This window comes from Pseudozyma flocculosa (assembly GCF_000417875.1).
Source record: "Pseudozyma flocculosa PF-1 unplaced genomic scaffold scaffold00011, whole genome shotgun sequence".
In the NCBI taxonomy this organism is placed as follows: Eukaryota; Fungi; Basidiomycota; class Ustilaginomycetes; order Ustilaginales; family Ustilaginaceae; genus Pseudozyma; species Pseudozyma flocculosa.
In genome coordinates this window covers 46,389-68,923 of record NW_006920879.1, presented here as the reverse complement: position 1 = coordinate 68,923, position 22,535 = coordinate 46,389, and the positions used below count along the sequence as shown (strand labels likewise).

The window sequence follows — 22,535 nt, the reverse complement described above, 5'->3', positions numbered from 1 at the left end:
TGCCCGCCTGCCCGCCTGCCCGCCTGCCCGCCTGCCCGCCTGCCCGCCTGCCCGCCGTAGCGACGACAGAGGCTGGCCGGACGAGGCATGTAAACAGCAGCAGCGGCGGCGTCGGGCGGACAACGTGGACTCGGTAGCAGGGGAACAAAAGAACGACGCCAGAGGTAGCATCCATCGGCTACAGTAGTACTAGTAGTAGCGTGACGAGTTCTTGGTGCCACCTTCGTCCCCTCCTGGCCGCCCCGCTGAAGAGCCCGTCGCGCTATGGTACAGCTCGCGCCTCGCTGACTGTCGGTCAAGGACACGCACGTACAGCAGGCGGCTACTGGAGGGGAGGAGCGAGGCGTCGGGATACGCTGTAGACCCTGCATCAAGGAACGGGGTCCATAACAGCGGTGCCCAAGCGCTGGCGGATGGAGTTCATCCAGCAGTGGAGAGGCGGTAACGAGCTAGAAGAACTTGGCACTCCGACGTATTTGCCGCTGAACTGCTGCGCATCTCGATCAGATGGACGGGCGCCTGCCTGGCTCCGCGACATGATGGGCCATGGCAGATCGAGCATCAGCGTCAGCAGCAGCAGCAGCAGCAGCAGCACCGTCGACGACCAACAACACCGTCGACGACAACAGAGGCCTTGCGATCGTCGCTCGTCGTCGCTCGTTGTCGTTCCTCGTCGCCGCATCAGCTTTTGCAAGCGTGGGTCGGTGTTGTTGTGTTGGTCTTCCAGGGTTGCAGCGCCAGGCGGCGACGCGCGACGAATTTCAGACTGAGCCCCATCTCAGCCCGCCGCCCGGACTCGGTCAGCGGTCATCGTCGTCAGCGAACGGGTCCGCCGCGACCTCGTCTGGCCCGCTTCCGTTCCTGCCATGCCAAGATCATGCAAGCTTCCCCGTCTCGGCCCTGCCTGGATATGGCGGTCGTCCGGGCGAGCGGGCGAGCAAGCAAGCCAACCGAGGGCTAGGCTAGGCCGCCGCTGCTGTTCCCTGCGGTCGGCTGAGCTGGGATCGATCGGGTGAAGAAGGGCCCCTTGCGTTTGCTTCTTTCGAAGGTTTCCCGACCCGCTCAGCGCTGCGCTTCTTTGTCAAACAGCGCGGGCGCCCCTTCGTGCGGTCCCTCCCCAGACGAGGCAGGGCAGGGCCAGGCAGGGCAGGGCGGACAGGCACAAAGGACCCTGGGGGGCACGAGGCACCGTGCGTATCCTGCGCTGAAGCATGCTGCCGCTCCGTTGCTGCCGCTCCGTTGCTCCGCCTCTTTGATCGATAGGCACGATCGCGTCCCCCAACACCACACCGGGGCCCCCGATTGGCCATGCTGACCGTCCCCACTTGGCGGAGGAACTCGACCTGCTGCTGCACCGGTGCCTGGCCCCGCTCTCTCTCCCTCTTCCTCTCTTCCCCCGGCCGAGCCTGCTCAGCCTGCCGCCCTGTGCGGGGCCCGCCGTGGTCAGCAGCCACAGCCAGAGTGTCACCTTGCTCGAGACGCCGGCGAGGCGGGGCGCCATGCGATGCGATGCGGTGCGACGTGCTGTGGTGTGAAGCGCTGCGCTGCGATGCGATGCCGCCTGCCAACGGTGTTGTGATGGTGGACTGGCGATGGAGCCGTCAAACGCAGCCAGAGGAGTGTGCGGTACCGCCGATGCCGCGACGATTGTCGAGAAGAGGTTTGCTCTCGCCTCCTCCGTCGAGCCTGCTGGCGAGCAGACATGCTGCTACATAGGCTCGCCGCCGACGCCTCCCCCTCCCCCTCCCTGTCCCCGCCTACGGCCTCTCCGTCCGTCTTTCCCTACCCACCACCAGCTTCCGACCTACGGACTGCTGCCTCTCCCCGCCATCCCTTGCAAGCGCAAGCAGACAGGCGCACAGCAGCATGGCCTCGCACATCGTGTTTGAGCCGCAGCTCAACACCACCACCACCCACCGCCTCGACCCGCACGCCCGCAACTCGACGCCGCTCACCTTTGCCGCCCACGTATCGACCCAGCAGCATCGCCACACCGCCGACATCCTCAGCGGCGCCGTCAAGATCCAGCTATGGACCAACCTGCCCCTCGTCGACGCCAGCACCGCCGACTCGGTCGGGGGCAGCGGCACCCCGTCGTCGTCGGCACGCCCCGATACCGACGGGTCGGCCTCTCCCGCCGTGCCCGTGCTTGACGATGCTTCGCCAGTCGAGGGCCAAGACGCCGATGGCGGCAAGCAGGCTTGGAGAGCCTACGACCTCGGCCCGGCCCCATTCTCGGACGCAGCCTGGTCCGTCTTCTGCACCACGCTCACCACGGTGCCACGCGCAGAGGCCGAGCCGGCGGCAAGCCCGTCGAGCGGCTCCCACAAGACCTACTACGGCTTCACCTACCGCCTCGCGTTCCCCGACGGTCGCATGGAGTGGCTCAGCTACCCGCACCAGGACGGCAGGATCAAGCTCGTCACGCGGCCTGCAAGCAGCACCAGCAGCACCAGCACCGCGAGCACCCCGAGCATCGACCAGGTGCTCGCCTTTGCCGACGGCGTCACGTACCGAGACCTCGTCGAGGCAAATGGCAGCGTCCAGTCGAGCAGCGGGCGCGACGCCATCAAGATGTCGGCCGCCTACGTACAGCTGTCGGATCACAGGGGCGCAGAGGCAGCGCTGGCCACACTGCAGCCCGTCTACCGCTCCGCCTCGGGCATCGTCGAGGAACGCACCAAGTCGACCTGGTGCACGTCGCGCACCTTTGCCCATCCGTCGCACGTCTCGCCCGATTTTGGCGCCTCCTACCTCCTCTTTGCCCTCGAAGACGACGATGCGGTGCTCGCCGTCATGCCGGCCATCAGCGACCCGGACCGGCTGTGGGATTTGACGCGATCGCGCCACCCCTCGGCCGCTGATGGCCAGTACTCGCTCTGCTGCCGCGCGACGCGGCGCTCCGACGGGACCGCCAAGGTGGCTTTCGCGACTGGACCTCGGGCCTGCGCTGTCGAAGTCATGGAGGCGTGCCGACGCGCCGCCCGGATCCTCAGCCAGGAGTCGGTCCACGCGCAGGACGAGCGCAAAGACGTGTCGGTGCTGCTCGGCCGCGACGGCGGCTACTCTTCCATCCTCACCTCGGCCAGCGCCGCGTCCCTCGACACCGAAGCAGGATCGACGTCGTCGTCTTCGTCCGACGAGTCGTCCGAAGGTGCGTCGGCCGGGCTGCCGGCGTCCAGCTCGGTCGCCTCGAACCTGACCCAAGAGTCCTTTGACTCCCTGCCGCCGACCTACGAGTCCGCGATGGGCCTGCGCGTAGATGCCTCCGCCGTCCTACGGGGTGACGGAGAGGGTCACTCGCGCTTTGCAGGCTCGAGACCGCTGGATCCAAAGACAGGGCTGGGGTTCTGCACGTGGGAGGCCATGGGCACCGAGGATCGACGGCCTTTCCTCTCCAAGGTCGTGACTGCCATCGAGGACCTCGAGGCCAGCTTCGGCGCCGGCTGCATCACCTCGGTGCTGATCGACGACGGCTGGCAGGATGTCGCCTACCACTCCGACGACCGCTCCCACCGCGGCAGCCTCAAGAGCGGCAGGATGGCCGCCGAGATGCTCGACGTCGACGAGGCTCGCGCGGCGGCTGCGTCGGGCGAGGACTCGACGGTCCTCGGCCTCTACGTGGCCCATCTGCGGCGCCGCTTCCCCGCGCTGCAGCACGTCGGCTGCTGGATGACGCTGGCCGGCTACTGGGACGGCCTCGAGGCCGGCGGCGAGATTGCGACTCAGCTCCAGGGCGGTCTGGCCGAAGTCGACGTCCACGATCCCTTTCGCGAGGCGCAGCGAAAGTGGCTGGTGCCCGCCTCCGACGACGCCAACGACGCCTTCTGGTCCCGCACCTTTGCCGCGCTCCGCCAGGCGGGCATCGACTTTGTCAAGGTCGATGCACAGGCCGAGTGGGACTGGATCGTCCCGCACAAGCAGGGCGAGATGTGCGGCGTCTCTGCCAAGTCGGCCTTTGAGGCCATGCAGGCGGCCGCGCTCCGCTACATGGGGCCTGGCAGCATCATCCATTCGATGTCGGGCAGCTCGGCGACGACCAACAGCGCCAGGACGCTCCTGCTCGGCGGCGGCAGCAACGGCGGCGCCCTCCACGATGCCCCGACCAGCCTCAGGGTCACCGACGACTTCTTCCCCGACATTCCCGAGGCGCACCGCCACCACCTCGTCCACAACGCGTACAACTCGCTGCTGGTGGCGGGCGGCGAGCTGCGTGCCGACGCCGACATGTTCTCGTCCAAGTGTCGGTCGACGTGCGGCGAGGACTGGGCGTCGTACCACGCCTCGTTCCGCGCCTACTCGGACGCCAAGCTTTGGATCTCCGAGGGCCCCTGGTCGCCCTCGCCCTCGAGCGAGGCGAGCGTGTCGAAGCTGCTGGCGCACGACAAGCGTGGACAGCTGCGCACGGTGCAGGCGAGCGAGCCAGCCCGACCCCTCTCGAGCGCCCTCTTCCAGGAGCTCGTGGCCGACGGGCCCGGTCCCGCGCTGAAGCTGTGCTCGAGGAACGCTGCGGCAGATGCGGCGAGCATCGGTCTCTGGAACGCTCGTGGCGCCGATGCCGAGTCGCTTGACCTCATCAGCCCGTCGGTGCTGGCGGAACTGCAGGTCGGCGTGGGTCGCGGCGATGACCTCGCCATCTATCGCCCATCGACTGGAGCGACGGCCGTGCTGAGCCAGGCCCAGCTGCAAGATCCTCGAGGGCAGCACGATCCGCTGCTGCTCGTCGGCCTGCCCCGTGCCGGACACGACAGCCTCGTGGTGGCGCCCCTCCGATCGGGCGGCGAGGTCTCGCTCGGGTGCCTCGGCCTGGTCGACAAGTTCAACGGCATCCATGCCATGGCGGCGCCGGGCATGTTCCACGAGCTCAGCGGAAGGGCCCAAGAGGGCAGCACCGCCGCCGCCGTCGCCGCCGCTCCGGCCGCGTCTCCGATCGCCACGACGTCGACGCAGGGCTCAGACGAACAGCCGCCGCTCTCCAAGGTGCTCGCCCTGGGCCAGTCGAGGTGGGACGCGGTGCGCATCATGCTGCTGCTCGGCATCAACACCATGTTCCAGACGCTCCTGTTCGGCCTGGGAAGCGGCAAGTCGACCACGCGCAGGCGGCCTGCCTCCGGGGCCGACGTGAGCGCCGCGGGCAGCGACCAGCTTCCGCGGCACGGAGTTCTGACTGGCGCCCTGCTGCGCCTACGATCCGGGGTCGGGCGGCTGGTGGTGCCGCGATCCCGCAGCGACATGGACGGCGCTCGGGAGGCGTACCTGCCCCTGATCACGCTGGGTCTCGGCGCTGGCCGGAGGACGCTGCGCCATCCGCTCTCGACGCTCAAGACGGCCATCAACCCGTTGTCGTGGGCGGGCATGATGCTCGAGATGCCCATCGCCGGTGCCGCACTGGCCAGCGACGAGGTTGAGGTCGAGGTCGAGTCCGAGGCCGGTGCTGAGGCGGCCAGCGAGGTGGACTCTGCCAATGCGGAACGGCTGCGATACAGCATTGAGCTCCTCTTTGCCGGCCTGGTGGGCTTCGTGGTGCGCGCCTCTGCCGAGCGGCTGCGCACGTTCCGCGTCAAGGTCGACGAGCTCGACGTGCTGGAGCGCGAGGGCATCGTGCAGATGCGCATGGTCGAGGAGGGTCTCGTCTGCCCGCCCCCGCGTCGCGATGCCGAGGCGGGCTGGGAGACGGCCATCGTCACCGTCGACCTCGAAGCGCTGGCCGGTAGCCGCAGCCACCCGTTCCTCTGCCCGGGTGAAGGCGGGCGGGCCGAGTCGACCTGGCAAGTTGAACTGGCGTTTGATCGGTAGATTGTCGTCGTTGTCCCTCCGTCCCTCTCTTGTCCTCTCTATCCACTCCCGTCACCTCGTCTAGCCCCCGCTCATCTCGTCATGGTAAGGGACCATCACCGCGCGAAACCCTTCTCCTTTTTCCGCGCTCTCTTTTCCCCTCCATGGAAAGAGAGACGGGGAACGGGGGGAAGGGGATCTGCTGCCCTCGATGCCGTCTCGCTCTCGCTCTGCCCTGCTCTGCTTTGCCCACGTTGCTCGATCATCTGCCCTTCCTTACGCTCCTTTACGAATCCTCACCACGGCTTCCAGCCACGATGCCCTTGCCCCATGCAGCAGCACCTAGAGCAGAGTGAGGTCTGAATGCCGAGGTGGGTCGGGTGGGGTGTCGCGCGAGAGGCAAACGACCCTGGGAGCGGGTGGCGGGCGCGATGGCGTGAGGGCTCGTCCCTGACAAGCCAAGCGGCCAGCTGGCCAGCACCACGACCGACGGGCCTGCGGCGGGTCTGCCTCGATGTAGTTACGTATCTGCCAGGACCGGCTGCCGTCTGATGTGGTGGTGCATCGTTGCAGCAGGGACGGCCGCAGCTGGTCAGCGGCCCGCGCTTGCTTGCTTGCTTGCGTATGGTCTCGCCGCATGGCATGGCAGGGCATGGCATGGCGTCGCATGGCAGGCCAGCCAGCGCTGTCGATGCTGCCGCTGCTGCTGCTGCCGCACCCAAACCCAACCCCCACGCCTGCCTGCTGCTCCGGGTGGAGCCCGCCTGCCCGCCTGGCCTGGCTCTGGGTTCGCACGCCCGGCTCGGCTTGCTTTCCCCCCACGCCCTTTTTCGGGGCGAGCGAGGCGTGGGCCGGTGTGCCCAAGGCGAGGCCAGGCCGGGCAGGCCGAGAACGTCGTCGTCGGTCGGTTATCGGGGCGAGAGCGTGGTCGACAGGCCAGGCAGAGGCAGGCAGGTCCCCGGGCCACGGTGCGCAGGGAAAGGTCCGCGTCGGTCGTGGCGCCGTATCCACGTCGGCTTGCCTGCCTGCCCCCGCATCCCGCCGTGCTGGCCGTCGTCGCCCGGCCTTCCTTGGCCGCCCTGGCTCTGCCTGGCTTGCTCAGCCTTGTCGCTCTCTCTCCTCTTGCCTGCCTCGCCCTCTCTTTGGCAGCTCGCTCCAACGCAGGCTGCAAGCAAAGCAAGCAAACCATCCCCCGGCAGGGTCCTCGCTCTCGCTCTCACTCTCGCCCTCGCCCTCTCGCTCGCCCTCGTTCTCGTCTCATCTCGCGGCAAGTTACCACGTTGCCACGCCTCGCCTCGCATCCCTCGCCCGCCCGCCACGCGCACAGACAGCCTGCGCTGCCCACCCCGGCCCGCACCCCGCTCTATCCCCCCCTCTCGCTCTCGCTCTCGCTCTCACTCTCTCTTCCTCACACACACTGTCCAAGCAACACATCGTCCACCGTCGACCCCGCAACGCATCCCGACCCGCATCTCCACCACCGCCGCCGCCGCCGCCGCCATTCCATCGGGACAAGCTCGTCGACCTTCCTCCTTCGCTCGTCCTCTCGCATCGCATGCCTTGCTCCTTCTAGACTCTCTCGCATCCCGACCGTCGGCGTTCCTCTCGTTCTCTTGGACTGCTGCCCTCTGGCCATCCGTTCAAGCCCACAGCAGTTCCGACGCCACCTTCGCTTGTCGCCTCGATCACCTTAGCCGCTGCCATCACGACGGTCAAGCCTGACCCATGCCCTAGACACCAGGCCTCGGACTCCAACATTCGCTGCGCTCTCGCTGCTCCGTCTCTTCCCGCACCATCCCATCTCCACTGCTGTCTAGATCTGCATCGCCAGCCAGCCTCGCCTTCCAATCGCCGGCACCAGCTTCACATCGCTCCCCGGCCGCCATCGCTCCGGGAACGCCCTGGGCCGCGCTCCGTCTCGCCATGTCCTTCAGCTGGAAGGGTCTCCTCGGCGTAAACTCGTCCCAGAGCGCCTCCAGCAACTCTCCCTCCTCATCCTCGAGCGCTTCCCAGCCCTCGGCAGCCTCAACCGCCACCACCCTGGCCTCGTCGGCGTCCGGCTCCGGCCCCGCCAAGACCTACAACCATGCCGCCGCACCCGCACACGCCTCGAGCTCCAGCGGGGCGGCTGCCACCAGCATAGGTGCCTACGGCGGTGCAGTGGCGGCTTCTATACCTTCGCTGCCCGGGTCCAACAAGCCCACCTTCAACGCCAACCCCTACTCGCTCAACCACAGCAGCCCCGCACCCGTCTCGTTCTTTGGCGGTATGCCCGCCACGTCCACCTCGCTCGGCAGCTCCGGCGGCGTCGGCAGCCTGGGCGCCGTGCAGCCAAAGAAGCCCACAGAGATCCCAGTCAACTCTGTCGAAGGAGGTGGGCCCTTGCTGGGAATGGAAAACGTGAGTGGCCCGAAGGCCTCGCCACGGATAGAGGTTGTCGGCGATATCGAGTCCTGACATTCGTCGCCGCCCCATCGACTGCGACCGACCACTCTCTCGAACGCTTCCTCTTCTCCTTCGGCGCTCTGGTCCGACAGTTTGGAAACACATGGTGAGCCTCCCGAAGGCTGCTGGATCGAGAGAAACTGGTCCAATGTCGATGCTGACCGCGCTGCGCTGCTGTACTCGCCCTGAAACTTCACGCTACAGCTATGTCAACTCGATGCTGCAGTCGCTCTACTTTTGCCGGCCCTTCAGAGAGTCGCTGCTGAGCTATCAACCGCCCCTGCGCACATCCGGCGACGGATCGGAAGCACTGTCGGCATCGGCGCGCACGCCCTCGGGGCCGGTCGACATCAACGGCCAGCAAGGCCCGTCTTCCACGGATGCAGCGGCCGACGCGGAGCTCGATCCGCTGGCCCTCGAGGGGATACCGCCGTCCGACACGCTCTTTGCAGCGCTGCGGGATCTGTTCGACATCATCGCCCAGGCCCCTCGCCCGGCGGACTCGGCATCCGTCGCCTCGGCACTCACTCCAACCAGCAGCACCTTTCCCGTCGGCTCGCTGACGAGCCCCTCGGCAATGTCGCCGTCCTCGAGCGCGACGGGTACAAGCTCGGGCGCATCGGGCATGATGCGCAGAGCTTCCGCCCTGGGGAGGCCCTCGACCGCCGGCGCGACGAGCGGCCGGGGCGGGATCGGCAACCACTCTGCCAGCGCCGGCGCCAATGGCACGGCGGGCACCGGATCGGCGAATGGCATCAGCTCGACTTTGGTCAACGCCATGAACATCGCACCCAGTTCTGCGACGGCCCAGGGCCAACCGACGCTGTCGATCTCGACGGCCAGCGCCAGTGGCAACGCCAACGGCAACGGCGCTGCCACTGGCTTTGCCGTCGACTCAGCGGCGGTCAAGGCCTTCATCGGCGTGCTGAAGCGCGAGAATGTCCTGTTTGACAGCACGATGCACCAGGACGCCCACGAGATGCTCAACTTTGTGCTCAACAAGGTCGGCGAGGACCTCGTCGACGCGGACCGCGCCCGCCGTGCTGCAGGCAAGCAGCAGCAGCAGCTCGACTCCGATCTGCAGGCGGCGGAGCGTCGCGGCCTGCAGGACCTGGTCCGCGCGGTGGGATCCAACGGCTCGACGTGCGTGCACCGCCTCTTTGAAGGCGTCCTGACCAACGAGACGAGGTGCCTGACGTGCGAGACGGTGAGTAGTGTGGCGATGAGAAGGGGACGATGCGGTCGCTAGCTACGGACGCTGACCATCGCACCACCTATCATCCTTTGCCTGTGTCTTGCCTCTGCCCGGACGCACAGGTCACGTCCCGCGACGAAGCCTTTCTTGACCTGTCGATCGACATTGAGCAGAACACGTCGGTCTCATCGTGCCTGCGCCAGTTTTCGGCCTCCGAGATGCTGCGGTCGCGCAACAAGTTCTTCTGCGACTCGTGCTCGGGGCTGCAAGAGGCCGAGAAGCGCATGAAGATCCGCAAGCTGCCCAATGTGCTCGCGCTCCACCTGAAGCGGTTCAAGTACGAGGAGTCGATCCAGCGCTACGTCAAGCTGGCCTACCGCGTCGCGTTCCCGCTGGAGCTGCGCCTCTTCAACACCTCGGACGACGCAGAGGACCCGGATCGGCTCTACGAGCTGTTTGCCATCGTCGTCCACATCGGTGCCGGCCCGCACCACGGACACTACATCGCCATCGTCAAGGTGGGCGAGCGCTGGGTGCTCTTTGACGACGACAACGTGAGCTACATCGACGAGTGCGAGATCTCCAAGTACTACGGCGACCGGCCGGGCATCGGGAGCGCCTATGTGCTCTTCTACCAGGCCGTCGACCTCGACTTTGAGAGCCTCGGCCTGGACAGGGCGCTTCGAGGCTCGGCAGATCGGGCCGGCGGAAGCGCGGCTGCCGCTCGCGGCGATGACGCACGCTGGCAGTTCCGGGAAGAAGGCGGCAATGGCAGCAGCGGGCTGTCGACGGTGCCCGAAGTCGCTGGCGGCGTGCCTTCGACGTCTGGCAACCGCCACTTTCGGCTCGCGTCGGCCCCCGCGCCCCCCGGCACGTCCCTTTCTTATCCGGCCGGCCTCGCCAGCGCCGGCACGGCGGTCAACGGAGGCGACCCGTCGTCCGGAAACGTGGATGCGTCGAGCGCCAACGGAAGCGGCGGAGGTTGGTTTGGCTCGCTGCGGAACCGGAGCGGAAGGTCCGGCAGCCAGTCGCAGCGGAGACCAAAGACGGCCTCGGCGGTCGAGGCGTTCGGCAGCATGCCGACTGCCAGCCACCATCAGGGGCACGCCGAACCTGCCGTCGATGCCGCCGCGAGCAGTGCCAGCGGGTCGACGGCTCCGACGCCGCGCAACTACTCGCTCCCGCGCGAGTCGGCCACGCCGGACACGATGACGACCTCGACGGGGACGCTCAGCAGCCTGGCCAGCGTGCCGTACCAGCCCGAGCCGCTGTCGCCGACGACCGAGGAGCCCGCATCGGCCGGTGCTCAGGGGCAGACGGCGTTCCCCACGTCGGGATCGGCCGGTTCCGGGTTCGCGGCGGCGCCAGCAGAGCAGAGCCCGGATGCTGCTGCGGTGCAGCACGCGCAGGCGAGGGCGCACGAGCAGCGCCTGCAGCGGGACGAGAACATGGCGCGAGCGCAGATGAACCGCGATCGGCGGACGCGCGCCGCCTCGGAGAGCATGGTGTCGCACGCCGCCGTCGCGTCGTCGCCGATCGGCGGGCACATGTTTGGCGCGGGTACGGCGCTCACCAGCTCTCCGTTGATGGAAGAGCCGGCGGCGCTGCCAGCGAGCGAACGGGATCCGAGGCTGCCACCGACGGGCGCGGTGCCGTCTGCAGACGCCACGACGCCGAGGGCCGATACGGCTCCCTACCCATCGCCGCTGAAGCAGGGCGGTGCGGTCGAGTCGCGGCGACTGTCGCAGACGCAGGCGCAGGTGCAGCCTCTTGTCGCTGCCGGGGCCGCGTTTGCGCCCGCGGAGCGCCCGATTTCGAAAAAGGAGCAGAAGGCCATTGCGCGCAACAGCCGGCGAGGCAGCAGCGGGCTGGGGCTGGGCAGCATGAGCATACCGGGCTTTGGCGGGGGCAGCTCGCTGGCGCACGCCGCGACGGTGGGCGGAGGCGAGCACCACGTGCACGGCGGCGGCGGGAGCGTTGGAGGCGCAGGGACGCCGCACTCGTCGTCGGCCATGTCGCCGTCCAAGTCGGGCGGGGGGCATGTTTTCCAACCTGTTTGGCGGCAGCGGCGGCGGCGGCAGCAACAGCCATGCGAGCGGAGGGGGGGCGGGCTCGCCATTCACCGATGCGGCAGCGACGCCCGACGAGGCGGCGACGCCGGCGTCGAGCTCGTCTGCGGGCGACCGGGAGCGCGTGGGCGGCCACCCGACGCGCAAGGCGAGCCTCTCGACGCGGTCGCTGAGCCGCACGTTTGGCTTTGGGCGGTCGAACAAGTCGTAGCCGGTCGGTGGCGATATCGGCCTGGTCGACGGTGTCGGTGGTGTTGGCGGTGGCGGCGGTGGTGTATGTACCCCCCTCACCTCCTCCTCCTCCTTCCTTCCTTCCTTCGTTTCGCTCGCTCGCACGCTCGCTCGCTCGTTCTAGTCTGCATGCATGCACTCGCAAGACCATCTCATTGCCATCCAGTCGTGAATGAGGCGAGGCGAGGCGATCCGTCGAGTGGTGTGCGAGGGGTGTGGGAGTCGGCGGGCGAGCAAGGAGCGAGCGGACGTCGCCGGCGGGCGGTGCTGCGACTGGGCCTGGCCAGCGTGGCCGGTAAATTGCCGGTGCCCGTTGCGTTCTGGCCGGCCTTGAAAAAGAAGCCGAGGTCCGAGGTTGAGCGAGCGAGCTCGAGGGGGAGGCAGCCGCCGCGTGAATTGAAAAATGCGGGGGGACGAGGCGGGCGCGGGAGAGGGTTGAAGTCCAGATGCCAGGCCAGCCAGCCAGCCTAGCCCGGGCTTTTGCAGCTCGTCGTGCCGCCTGCCTCCCTCGCGCACACACCACCATCACCCTGCCTCTCACCCTTGCATCTCAATCCATCCATTCTCAAACCTCCGAACCGACTCGGACGCGACGTCACTACACGGATACGGATACGGATACGGATACGACGGACACGGATACGGAAACGGATACGGGACACGCAGGCACGAGGGAGGGGCGAACCGAACGGCGAGGATGGCGACGACGCCGAACCTCAAGCGGCTGCTCAAGGAGCACCAGAGCGTGCAGCGCGATCTGGGCAGTGGGGCGCCGTCGAATCCGGACCTGCTCGAACTGCGGCCGTACGATAGCGACCTCGAGGATCTGTCCGAGTGGACCGCATGTATCCGTGCACCCACCCACGGCGCTTATCAGGGTACGCACGTCCCCGCGGACCCCCCTACCTTCTTCCTCTTGGCGGACACAGCCTAACGCCCCTTCTTCCCTCCCCCTTTCTCGAAACACAACAACGGACAACGCGGCAGGAGGCATCTTCAACCTGACACTGACCATCCCACCCTCGTACCCGACCAAACCACCCATTGTCAAATTCCAAACCCCCATCTTCCACCCCAACGTCCACTTCAAGACGGGCGAGATATGCCTAGACGTCCTCTCGACCAACAGCTGGACGCCCGCCTGGACCCTCTCGGCCGTGTGCACCGCCATCCTCGCCCTCCTCGACGCCCCCGAACCCGACTCGCCCCTCAACGTCGACGCCGCCAACCTCGTCCGTTCCGCCGATACGCGCGCCTACCGATCCGTCTGCGCCATGTTTGTTAGGTTACATGCCCTCCCCTCCGATTGAGGGGGCGCAAGAATGAGAAGGAAATCGGGTCGTCTAACCCCGCAACGCAGCTCGCACGCACGCACGCACGCACGCACGCACACATCAAGGGGAGTGGGAAATGGGTTGAAAGACGGGAGCGGGCGGGGCGGTTCTAATGCTGCCTTGGCGACGAGACGCGGCGGGGATGGACGGCCAAACGAGGCGAGGGTTGCATCGACGAGCACGCCGGCCAAGCACGGCACGGCACGGCACGGCACGGCAAGGCACGGCTAGTCGTAGATGAGAAGCGGGTTGATGCGGTCCATGGCAAACAGCTGTGCGCAGCGGCAGAAGCAGCGGCGACGAGCGACGTGCGACGGGCGACGAGCGACCCAAGCAAAGAACGAGGAAAAGACGCGGTCAGCCAGCCAGCCATACGACGAGCACCGGGCCGACGCCCTCGGTTCCGACTCGACTCGACTCGACTCGACTCACAAAGTTGTTGGACATGTCTTCGGCCTCGAGGAAGCGCGTCGGGTGCATGACGAGGGTGCCGCGCGTCTCCATCAGCAGCGCCTCCATCTGCTCGAGCTCGCCGTCGGAAAAGCCCGGCTGCGACGCTGATGATGGCGGCACAGGCTGCTGCTGCGGCTGCTGCGGAGGCTTGGGCTGCGACGTCCTACCGCCGGCCTGCGACGCTTGCTGCCCGTGTCCTCCTCCGCCACCGCCAATCGACGACGACGACGACGACGACTGTTGCGCAGCATCGGCGGCATGGCTCGACGTCGACACGCTCGCCTTGGACCGGCTCGGCGTCAACCCATCGTCGGCACCACCACCACCACCGCCCTCGCTGCTGCTGGCCTTGTCGTCGGCGCCGCCGTTGCCGTTGCCGTTGACCGACGAACTCGCCGCCGCCTTGCCGTCTTTGGCGAGCGACGCCGGGGCAACCTGCCCCACGGGCCCGCCGACGCTCGCGCCGGGCACGCTGTGCGCCTGCGCGTCGCGCTCGCCGCGGTTTTCCTTTGCGCCAAACTTGCCGCTCTTGGCCAGCCGCTCCGACCACGCCGAGTACGCCTTGTACTCGCCCCACGTGCCCACCGTGTCGTCCGGCACGCACTTGAACACCTTGCGGTAGATCTGCGTGTTGTGCACGGCGCTCTTGAGCCAGTAGTCGTGGTAGAAGCTGTCAATCAGCGGGTCCTCGAAATTGTCCGGGTCAATCTCGGGCGCGTCGACCGGCGGCGCCCAGGGGTTGTTGGACATGCGCGTCGACATCTTGCGCTTGAGGTCCTCGGGCGAGATCGACGTCGCCTCGCTCTGCCGCCGCGAGCGCGTCGTGGCCTGCGACGGCGGCCGCAGCGTGCCGTTGGCCAGGTCGTCGTTGGACTCAAACGTCGACGCCGACTTGCGCAGGCCAGCGCTGCCCACGTAGTCGCCGCGCCGCGAGCTCATGCTGCCGCGCCGGCGGTCTGGCGGCGCCTCGCTACCGAGGCGGTCCGTCTGCCTGTTGGTGCTGGTGCCGGTGCCGGTGCTGGTGCTGCTGCGCTGCTGCTGGTCCTGCGCCAGCATCTTCTCCTCGATGGTGCCCTCGCGCGTGCTGTCGTACTTGCCGTCCGACGTCATGCCGCTGCCGCCGCCAGCGATGACGTTGTCGACGCGCTCGTCGCGCGCCGCAGCGTGGCGCTCGTTGGCGTTGGGCGAGTCGTGCGAACCCTCGTCGCCGGCAAAGAGCTCCGATGCGTGGTGCTCGGCGGCGCCCGCGTCGTCGCCCTCGTCGTCGCGCTTGACGACGCTCTTGACGCGGTTGCCCACCTCCTTGGCGGCGCCCGGCCCGACGTGGTTGGCAAACTCGGCGGCGGTCCGCTTCCAGATGCGGCGCGGGTGGCGCCGGCGCACCTCGGTGACGCCCTCGCCCTCGGCGTCGGCCGTGGCGCCGCCGTGGCCGTTGTGCGTCTGCTCGTTGTCCGGGTCCCACTCTTCGTCCGAGTCGACGAGCTGCGAGTCGACCTCGGAGCTGTCGACCCAGCCCTGGTCGTCGTACATCGACGAGTTGCCGTTGGGCACCGTCTCGACGGGCGCGTCGCGGCTGCCCTCGGCGTCGAGCTCGTCGACGTCGACGCCGAGGTGCTCGCGCATCAGGTGGACGCGCAGCGTGTGGGCGAAGCGGCCCACCTTGTACGGCTCGCCGGCCATGGTCGAGTCGAGCATGTCGTAGTCGCGGATGACGCAGGCCAGCTCCGAGTCGCGGTCGCCGCGCTGGCTGCGCTCGTTGATGTTGGCCGAGCCGATGATGGCGAGCCGGTCGTCGACGATCATGATCTTGTCGTGGAGGTAGATCTGCTCGGTCGTCAGCTGGCCGCCGCGCAGCTTGCCCCAGTTGCGCAGCGAAAAGAAGCTGATGTAGTCCTCCGGGTTGATGCCTTCGCGCCGCAGCTTGCCAAAGATCGAGTGCTCGCCGCGCGAAATCGAGCGGTTCTGGAGCTCGACGATGAGGCGCACCGACGAGGCGTCCGGGTGGTCGATGGGCATGGGGAAGCCGGGGATGAGCGGGATGACGACAATGGCGCGCCACGGCGTGCCCTCGCGGTGGGCGCGGATGATGCGGCTGACGAGCGCCTCGCCGATCTGGTTCTCGATGCGCGTGCCCTCGGCCACGGTCGACGAGATGAAGAACTGGTTCTCGATGTAGACAAAGTGGTCGCTCATCTGGATCGACTTGAGGTAGGCATTCTGGATCGAGTGCTCGACCTTGCTCGCCGTGCCCAGGCTCCACGGCCCCGCCGAGCGGCAGATCTGGACCTCGCAGCTGCCCGTCAGGCCGTACTTTTTCAGCTCCTCGGCCGTAAAGTCGGGCGGCGGCACCAGGAAGGGCATCACGCGCGTGTGCTTCTTGATGCGCAGCAGGAAGTTCCAGCGCTGCGTGAAATGGCGGCACAGGTCGCGCGCCGGCTGGCCCACGAGCTGGAGGCCGACGTCGTGCCACGGCATCCGCGGGAACTTGTCGCGCGGGATGAGGTCCTCGTGCGGCTTGCTGAGCGTGTGCCACTCCATGACGCGCTCGTTTGCGTAGTCCTGACCCGGCCAGACGTGGGCCTCCTTGCCGTCGCGCGCCGGACCGAGGAGCTCCGGGTGCGAGTCGGCGACGGCGTCGCCGTGGTCGTTGACCTCGTGGTAGACGTCGTCGACGAGCGTGTGGGCGGGCGTGTCGTAGCGGCCAAAGCAGAGGTCGAGGCCGCCCATAAAGGCGATCGTCTCGTCGATGACGCACAGCTTCTCGTGGTGCGCCCAGTAGAAGGTGCCCGTCTGGAAGTGGCTCGGCGAGCGCTGGACAAAGATGTTGTGGTGGAGGTTGACGAGCCGCTGCTTGGTATAGTTGCTGTCGGTGGGCGTAAAGTTGTTGGACACCTCGTTGTAGATGATGACAAACACCTTGACGCCCTCCTCGGCCTTTTTCTTGAGGATGTTGTCGAGCCGCCACTTCGGCTGGCCGGGGCGGCGGAGGTAGAGCTCGGGCGAGAGCCACCAGTCGTGGATGAAGATGCGGTCCTTGGCCATCAAAAGCGCCTTGCTCAAGTTCCAATAGTAGTCGCGGCCGTCGACGAGCCACTGGGCGCTGGCGTTGAGGCGGATGGGCGCGAAGCTCTCGAAGCGGTTGCTGCCGCTAAAGATGTTGCGCCTGGCCATCTTCTCCATCGACGCGATGAACTGGTCCATGACGCGCTCGTTGCGCGCGACGAGCTTGAGCTTGCGCTCGGCGTTGCGGATGTAGAACGTGTGGCTGCTCACGTGGCGGTTGGGGTCGGCCTTGTCGGCGTCGGCGCCGCCGCCTTTGCCGCCGCCGCCGCCCTTGTCGCCCTGCTTCTTCCTTTCCGGGTCGGCGAACTGTCCCTCGGTCAGCAGGGCGGTGCGGTCGTAGGAGCCCTGCTTCTCGGCGGCGGCCACGTCGCCCGGATCGCCCGTCTGCTCGGAGCTGTCGATGGCGCGCTGCTCCTTGTCGTCGCTGTGCGTGAGGCCGTGGGCGAGGTGCATCGTCTGCTTGTAGAGCCGCTTGGGCCGCTCAATGACGAAGTCGTTGTCCATCAGGAAGACGTCGTAGATCTGGAGCGTGTCGGGCTGATTGACGATGGCGATGAAACTCTCGCGGACAATGAACCACTTGGGCTCCTTGGACTTGGCCCAGCGCGCCGGCGTCAGGATGTTTTTCTGGTCATTTTTGCGCGACGACTTGGAGAGGATGCGCAGGTAGCCTTGCTTGCCCTGGTGGCCGCCGCGCGACGCCAGCGAGACCGAGAGCGCCGAGATCTCGAAGAACTTGCACAGGCGGTTGGCCTCGGCGCGGAACATGGTGCGGCGGATGAGCTCGATGATGTAGTTTTCGAGGGCGTCGCGCTGGGCACGCGCAAAGTCGGCCTTGGCCACGCGGCCCTGGCGCTGCAGCTGGTTGAGGTAGGGGATGCTCATCTTTGGGAAGCTGGGCAGGCCAAAGTCGCCCTCGGCGTTGCCAATCGAGCGGCCGAGGTAGCCGCGCAGCGCCGAGGCGCGGTAGTGGGCGTGGAGGTTGATGAAGTCGCGCAGCTCGCGGTAGACGACCCACTTGACGAGGCCGTTGCCGTACTCGAGCTCGATGCGGAAGACGGCGTGGGTGCTGTGGAGCGGGTTGACGCTGTCGGTGACGCGCAGCTTGAGGTGGTTGAGCAGCACGGGGATCCGGCGGTGCTTTTGCTCGTCGCGCTCGATGGCCATCTTCAACAGAAAGACGGGCAGGATGCCGGTCTGGAGCTCCTTGGCCAGGTCCATCTGGGCCGCCTGGTTCTTGAGCTCCTCCTTTTTGGCCTTTTCGCGCACCATCTTCTTGAGCTGCGCCCACCGGTTCTGCGCCTGGCCGCTCGGCGTCGTCGCCGAGTCGTCGCGACTGCCGCTGCCCTGCCGCGCCGGTTCGCCACCGGCACCGCTGGGACCGCCCTCCTTGTCGTCTCCCGAACCCGTCTTCTGCCCGCCTCCGAGCATGATCTTGCTGATGGCCCGCATCTTTTGCGTTGTCGGCGTGCCAGGCGTTCCGCCGCCGGCACCAGCGCCTGCACCAGCACCAGCACCACCAAATATGCCGCCGCCGCCGCCGCCGCCACCACCCTCGGACTCGTGCATCGGGCTCTGGTGGACCTGCGAGAGGCCGAGGTGCGATCCCGAGGCGCCGCCGGCGCCAGTTCCCTCTTCGCCTTCCTCCATGGGCGTCTCGAAGGCGCCGCGCAACCGCCGCGAGTTCTCGGCCCAGTGCGATCCGGACCGGGTGGGCTGCGGCGGCTTGTCGTCCTCGCCCTTGGCCTTATCGGACGACGCGGCGCTGGCGGAGCGTTTCTGCCTCTGCGATCCGACACCTCCGGCGCCGCCAAACAGGCTCAGGCCAGGCCGGCTGCCGGAGCCTTCAAAGAGGCCGCCGAGGATGCCGTCCGACGACTTTTGGCGGTCGGGCCCCTTTGAGGGCGTCTGAGGCACCGAGGTGGAGGGCGTGGATCGGTTGGGGAAGCCGGCGGCGGCCTCGGCCTTGAGCTTGCGGATCTTTTCGCGCTGCTCGTCGTTTGGCCTCGATGCCCAGCTGGGCCCGCGGTTGGCGGCGCGGTCCGCCGACTCTGGCTGGATGTTGCCGCCGGTACCGTGGTCCTTTGGGTCGGAGAGGCTCGCCTTTGAGCTGGCGTCGACGCCGGCGGGGACGTTGTGCTTGTCCTCTGCCGCGCGTTGGTTGCGCTCGGAAAAGATGGGTTCGCCGACGGTTGCGCCGCCTCCGACGGGCTTGGTTTGCTTCTCTGCGTCGATAGCGGGCCCGTCGCCGTGGTGGCGGATCGAGTCGTCGTACTGTGCGCCGAGCTTGTTGCCTACGGGCCCGCCTACGCCGAGGGCCTTGTCGATCTTGTCGAGGCCCTGCATTGTCTCTGGCTGGCCCGGCTTTTGGTGGGCGGCGCGCTTGCGAGCGGCGACGTCGTGCTGTTCATGGTCGGAGCCGTCGTGCTGTTCGCCTGCATGGCTGCGTGGTGGGGATGAGGAGGCGTGGGTGCTGTCGTAGGCGCCGGGGTGATTGACGTGTGCCCCGGGGTCGTCTGGATGGTTGCCGGGTGCCTGACGCCTGATGAGGCCGGCGAGCCAAGAGGTGCGGCTCTGTTGGGCCTCGTCTGGGCTCGAGTGGGCTGGGTCGTGTGCGTTGGCGGTGTCGTGTGCGTGGTTGGCCTTGTCCTGGTCCGACTGGGAGTGAGGTTGTGCGTTGTCTTGCTGGTGCGCAAAGGGCCCTGCGCCGTCGTCTTCGTAGGCGGTCGAGAGGCCGGTTGCGTGGCTGACGACGTCGGCAGCCTGGTGGACCAGGTCGGCGAACGAGGTGCCGGATGACATGGCGGCCGAGGCAGACGAGGATGTGGGATGGCCGGTGGCCGAGGTGGACGGGGTGAGTGGCTCGGCTAGTGGCTATTGACGATGAAGGGCTGAGAATGGTGCGAGGTGCGGATGGTGTGAGCGGTCGAGGTGGTGTGTGCGTCTAGGCTGCTGCGTGGCGCGGCCGAGGAGCGGGGCGTTTGGTCGCCGATGGGTGATGGTGGTGTCGCAGCGTGTGCTGGCTGGGGTTGCCCTGGGGCGGGGTATCGGACAGCGTGTGGCTGCGGGAGCGTCCGTGTTTGGCCCGATTGTGCGGGCGTAGGAAGGGAGAGAGACACGGCGCAGGGTCAGGGGTGATGGTGGTGATGGTGGCAGCAGCAGCAGCGGTGGTGACGACGACGGCGAGGGGCAAGGCGGACAGGACAGGACCCGGGGAGCGAGGCAGCTCAAAGGCCAGCGCAAGGGCTGCGCGCTCTGACCTGCTCGAGCCTGCTTGAGAGGAGGACCGCCAGGCGGCTGGCAGCTCGCAGCTGGCAGCTGGGCGGGGCCAAGGTCCCCTGCATCAGCCTCGACGCCCTGTCTGCCTGCCTTTGCTTCTTGGCGCATTTCAATCGACGCCGTGCCATGCCATGCCTTGCCAGCTGCAACATGCCGAACCCGGCTCCAAGACCTCGTCGCCGTGGCCTACGAGGTAGAGTGAGAGTCTTGCCTGGCCTGCCCTGGTCTGGCCTCGGATCTCCCCCACGCTGGTACGCCTGCGCGCGATACGAGATGATACGAGGCCAGCCAGAGGGTCGACCAAGAAGCGCAATGACGGAACGCCCGTTGGCGGATGTCCAAAACCCCATCAGCCACCAATTTTTGGTTTTGTTTTTTCGCGTGTGTCGTTCTGGTCCCTGCCATCGCTTTGGCCAGGCCACAGAGAGTCTTCTGACCCCCCCGCCCCCACGCACGGCCACTCGCAGTCCCCGCGTCGACATCGACGTACACCGACATCGACACCGGCATCGACGCCAACCAGCAGCTGCCACCCAGCCTCAACCTCGGTTCTTCTCAAGCCCTTCCGAGCCAGATGGACGGCGCAGCACCCCGGCCTAGCCACCGGTACCACCGCCGGCCTCACCATCTCGCCTCGCTTCGCTCCGCCTCGCATCTGGGCCCACGTTGTCCCGGCCTGCCGCCTGCCGCCCCGCCCGCCTCGGCCGTTTCTGCCGTCGCTTGCACGCTTGCCGCGGCAGGCGCAACAAAGATACGATGCATTCCTGCTCCCCCTCTACCCCACCTCGCTCATCGATGACGACGACGACCTTCACCGTCGCGCATCGACCCACCCGCAATCGTCGTTGTCAACACAGCCAAACGTCAGATCACGCTGTCCCATTTCACGCCCCTCGCGCACCGTCACACACCCCCCACCACCCTCGCCCGACAAGGCCTTCACTTGGCCGCCACGCCGCCCTTTGCCGCGCCGCCCGGGCCCGTGCCCGTGCCCTTGCGGATCAGGTCGAGGAAGTTGTTCTTGCTCAGGTCCGCCAGCCGCGCCTCCTTGCCGCCCAGCGCGTTGGCCTTTTTGGCGCCACCGGAGATTTTGGGCCCGCCCGCCGCCTGCTCCTCGGCTTCCTCGAGGTCGTCCTTGGTCGTCGTCTGCGCAGCCCGGATCGCGTTGAACAGCTTCACCACTAGCCGTCGCAGGCGTCAGCAGACAGACGGCGAGAGAGAAGGGGGGATGCCAAGGGGGGAGTCAGTTTGCCGTGTGCTTGGCCAGATGGGGAAACGTGCGCTGGGCTGCAGCCTCGTCCTCGACGCCCACTCACCGCCTCGCTGGGCCACTTTTCGCAACCGCCTCTCGTAGCCCGCGCTGCCGCCCTGGAGCGCCCACTCGCCCATCTTGTCCTCGTCATCGTCGTCCTTCTTGACCGCCGCACCGTCGGCACCGGGCAGCTCGATGGCCGGCAGCACGCCCGGCGGGCCCCACCCGCCGATGACGTCCTTTACGCGCGCGCGCTCCTCTCTTGCCCTCCTCTCCTCGATGGCGATCCTCGACGCCCGGGCGCTCAGCTGCACCGACTGCGCGGATCGTCGCAGGTGCGGCGCAAGCGACAGGATCGCCGCGGGCTGCGACGACGACGCCGAGGGGCCGGCCGCCTTGCGCTTCTTGGCCGGCTTGTCGGTCGCCTCGTGGTCGTCGGCGTCGTCGTCGGCGCCCTGGGCGGCGGCGTCTTCGTCGTCCGATGATGCGGGTGCTGCGCCCAGCAGACCCTCTAGCGCCAGACCGAACGAGGTGGGCGACGTGGCCCTCCGCTTTCGCTCTGTGGATAAGGTTGGCAAGCGAGAATGGAAGGGTGGAGTTCAGTAGGTGAGCAGGAGTCCAGCGTGCGACGGACGATTGCAGTGGCGCTTCTAATGGGCCGCTGGCTACTCACTGGCAGTCTTTTTGCTCTTTCCGCCGGCGGCCGCCTTGCTGGCTTCGATCTCGTCGTCGGTGTTGGGCTCTGCGTCGTCGGCGTCGTCTTCGAGGTCGAGATCGTCATCGTCGTCAATCTGGTCGAGGTCGCTCTCGTCGTCGGTGTCGGGTTGTGCCTGGTTGCGCCGGCCTGGCTTTCCAGACTGAGCGGGCTTGCCAGTGCGGGATGTGGAAGCGGTGGTGGCGTGCCCGGCCCGCATCGTCATCTTTGCCTTGGACTTGGAAGTGTTGTTTGCCGCCGCTGCCGAGGCGGGGCGAGACGAAGAGGCGGCTCCCTGCGCCATGGTGCGAGTTGCGCAACGGTTTGCTCGAATGGGTAGGCTGTATAGCTGGCGGCGATGCACAGTGGTCGGTCGCGGTGGAGACGTGGTTTCGGGTCCAATGCTGGCGAGGGGAGGTTGATGGTAGCGGGTGTTGGATGGTGCCGAGAGGCTCTTGGCTGTGCTGCTGGCTCAGAGGCACTCGCTCGCTCGCTGGCCAAGAAGAAAATTTCCGGGCGCGCCTGGGCTGGGCGGCGGGCGGCAGGGGTTCGAGCCCCATGCCAAGCAAGCCTCGCTCAAAAAAAAGCAGCGCACCAAAAGTGGAGCAGGCCAGGCCAGGTCGAGGGCAGGTCGAGGCCAGCCCAGGGTTCAGCCAGCAGCACCTGCGCCTCGGCCTCCGTGCGAGAAGAGGCGAAGAGGCAGAGAGGCAAAGAGCGCGGGGGGGGGGGGGGGGCGAGCGTGATC

General features: G+C 67.5%; 5 protein-coding genes across 5 annotated transcripts; 3 read left to right on the top strand and 2 right to left on the bottom strand.

Annotated features, from left to right (window-relative positions):
- Positions 1 to 1,866: 1,866 nt before the first annotated feature.
- Positions 1,867 to 5,796, top strand: PFL1_03524 (uncharacterized protein; the record flags this gene model as incomplete). Its single annotated transcript, XM_007881044.1, has 1 exon — positions 1,867 to 5,796. One exon carries the CDS (start codon positions 1,867 to 1,869, stop codon positions 5,794 to 5,796), a length of 3,930 nt encoding a protein of 1,309 aa, XP_007879235.1.
- A 1,902-nt stretch (positions 5,797 to 7,698) lies between these two features.
- On the top strand, positions 7,699 to 11,695 carry PFL1_03523 (uncharacterized protein; the record flags this gene model as incomplete). Its single annotated transcript, XM_007881043.1, has 5 exons — positions 7,699 to 8,175; positions 8,313 to 8,326; positions 8,425 to 9,427; positions 9,538 to 11,441; positions 11,482 to 11,695. 5 exons carry the CDS (start codon positions 7,699 to 7,701, stop codon positions 11,693 to 11,695), a joined length of 3,612 nt encoding a protein of 1,203 aa, XP_007879234.1.
- A 717-nt stretch (positions 11,696 to 12,412) lies between these two features.
- PFL1_03522 (uncharacterized protein) lies at positions 12,413 to 13,025 on the top strand (the record flags this gene model as incomplete). Its single annotated transcript, XM_007881042.1, has 2 exons — positions 12,413 to 12,593; positions 12,703 to 13,025. 2 exons carry the CDS (start codon positions 12,413 to 12,415, stop codon positions 13,023 to 13,025), a joined length of 504 nt encoding a protein of 167 aa, XP_007879233.1.
- Positions 13,026 to 13,276: 251 nt separating this feature from the next.
- Positions 13,277 to 19,367, bottom strand: PFL1_03521 (uncharacterized protein; the record flags this gene model as incomplete). The annotated part of the gene is made up of 2 exons (XM_007881041.1): positions 13,277 to 13,321; positions 13,482 to 19,367. The coding sequence occupies 2 exons, from the start codon at positions 19,365 to 19,367 to the stop codon at positions 13,277 to 13,279; spliced, it is 5,931 nt and encodes a 1,976-aa protein (XP_007879232.1).
- Positions 19,368 to 20,783: 1,416 nt separating this feature from the next.
- PFL1_03520 (uncharacterized protein) lies at positions 20,784 to 22,094 on the bottom strand (the record flags this gene model as incomplete). The annotated part of the gene is made up of 3 exons (XM_007881040.1): positions 20,784 to 21,025; positions 21,161 to 21,655; positions 21,770 to 22,094. The coding sequence occupies 3 exons, from the start codon at positions 22,092 to 22,094 to the stop codon at positions 20,784 to 20,786; spliced, it is 1,062 nt and encodes a 353-aa protein (XP_007879231.1).
- Positions 22,095 to 22,535: the final 441 nt, after the last annotated feature.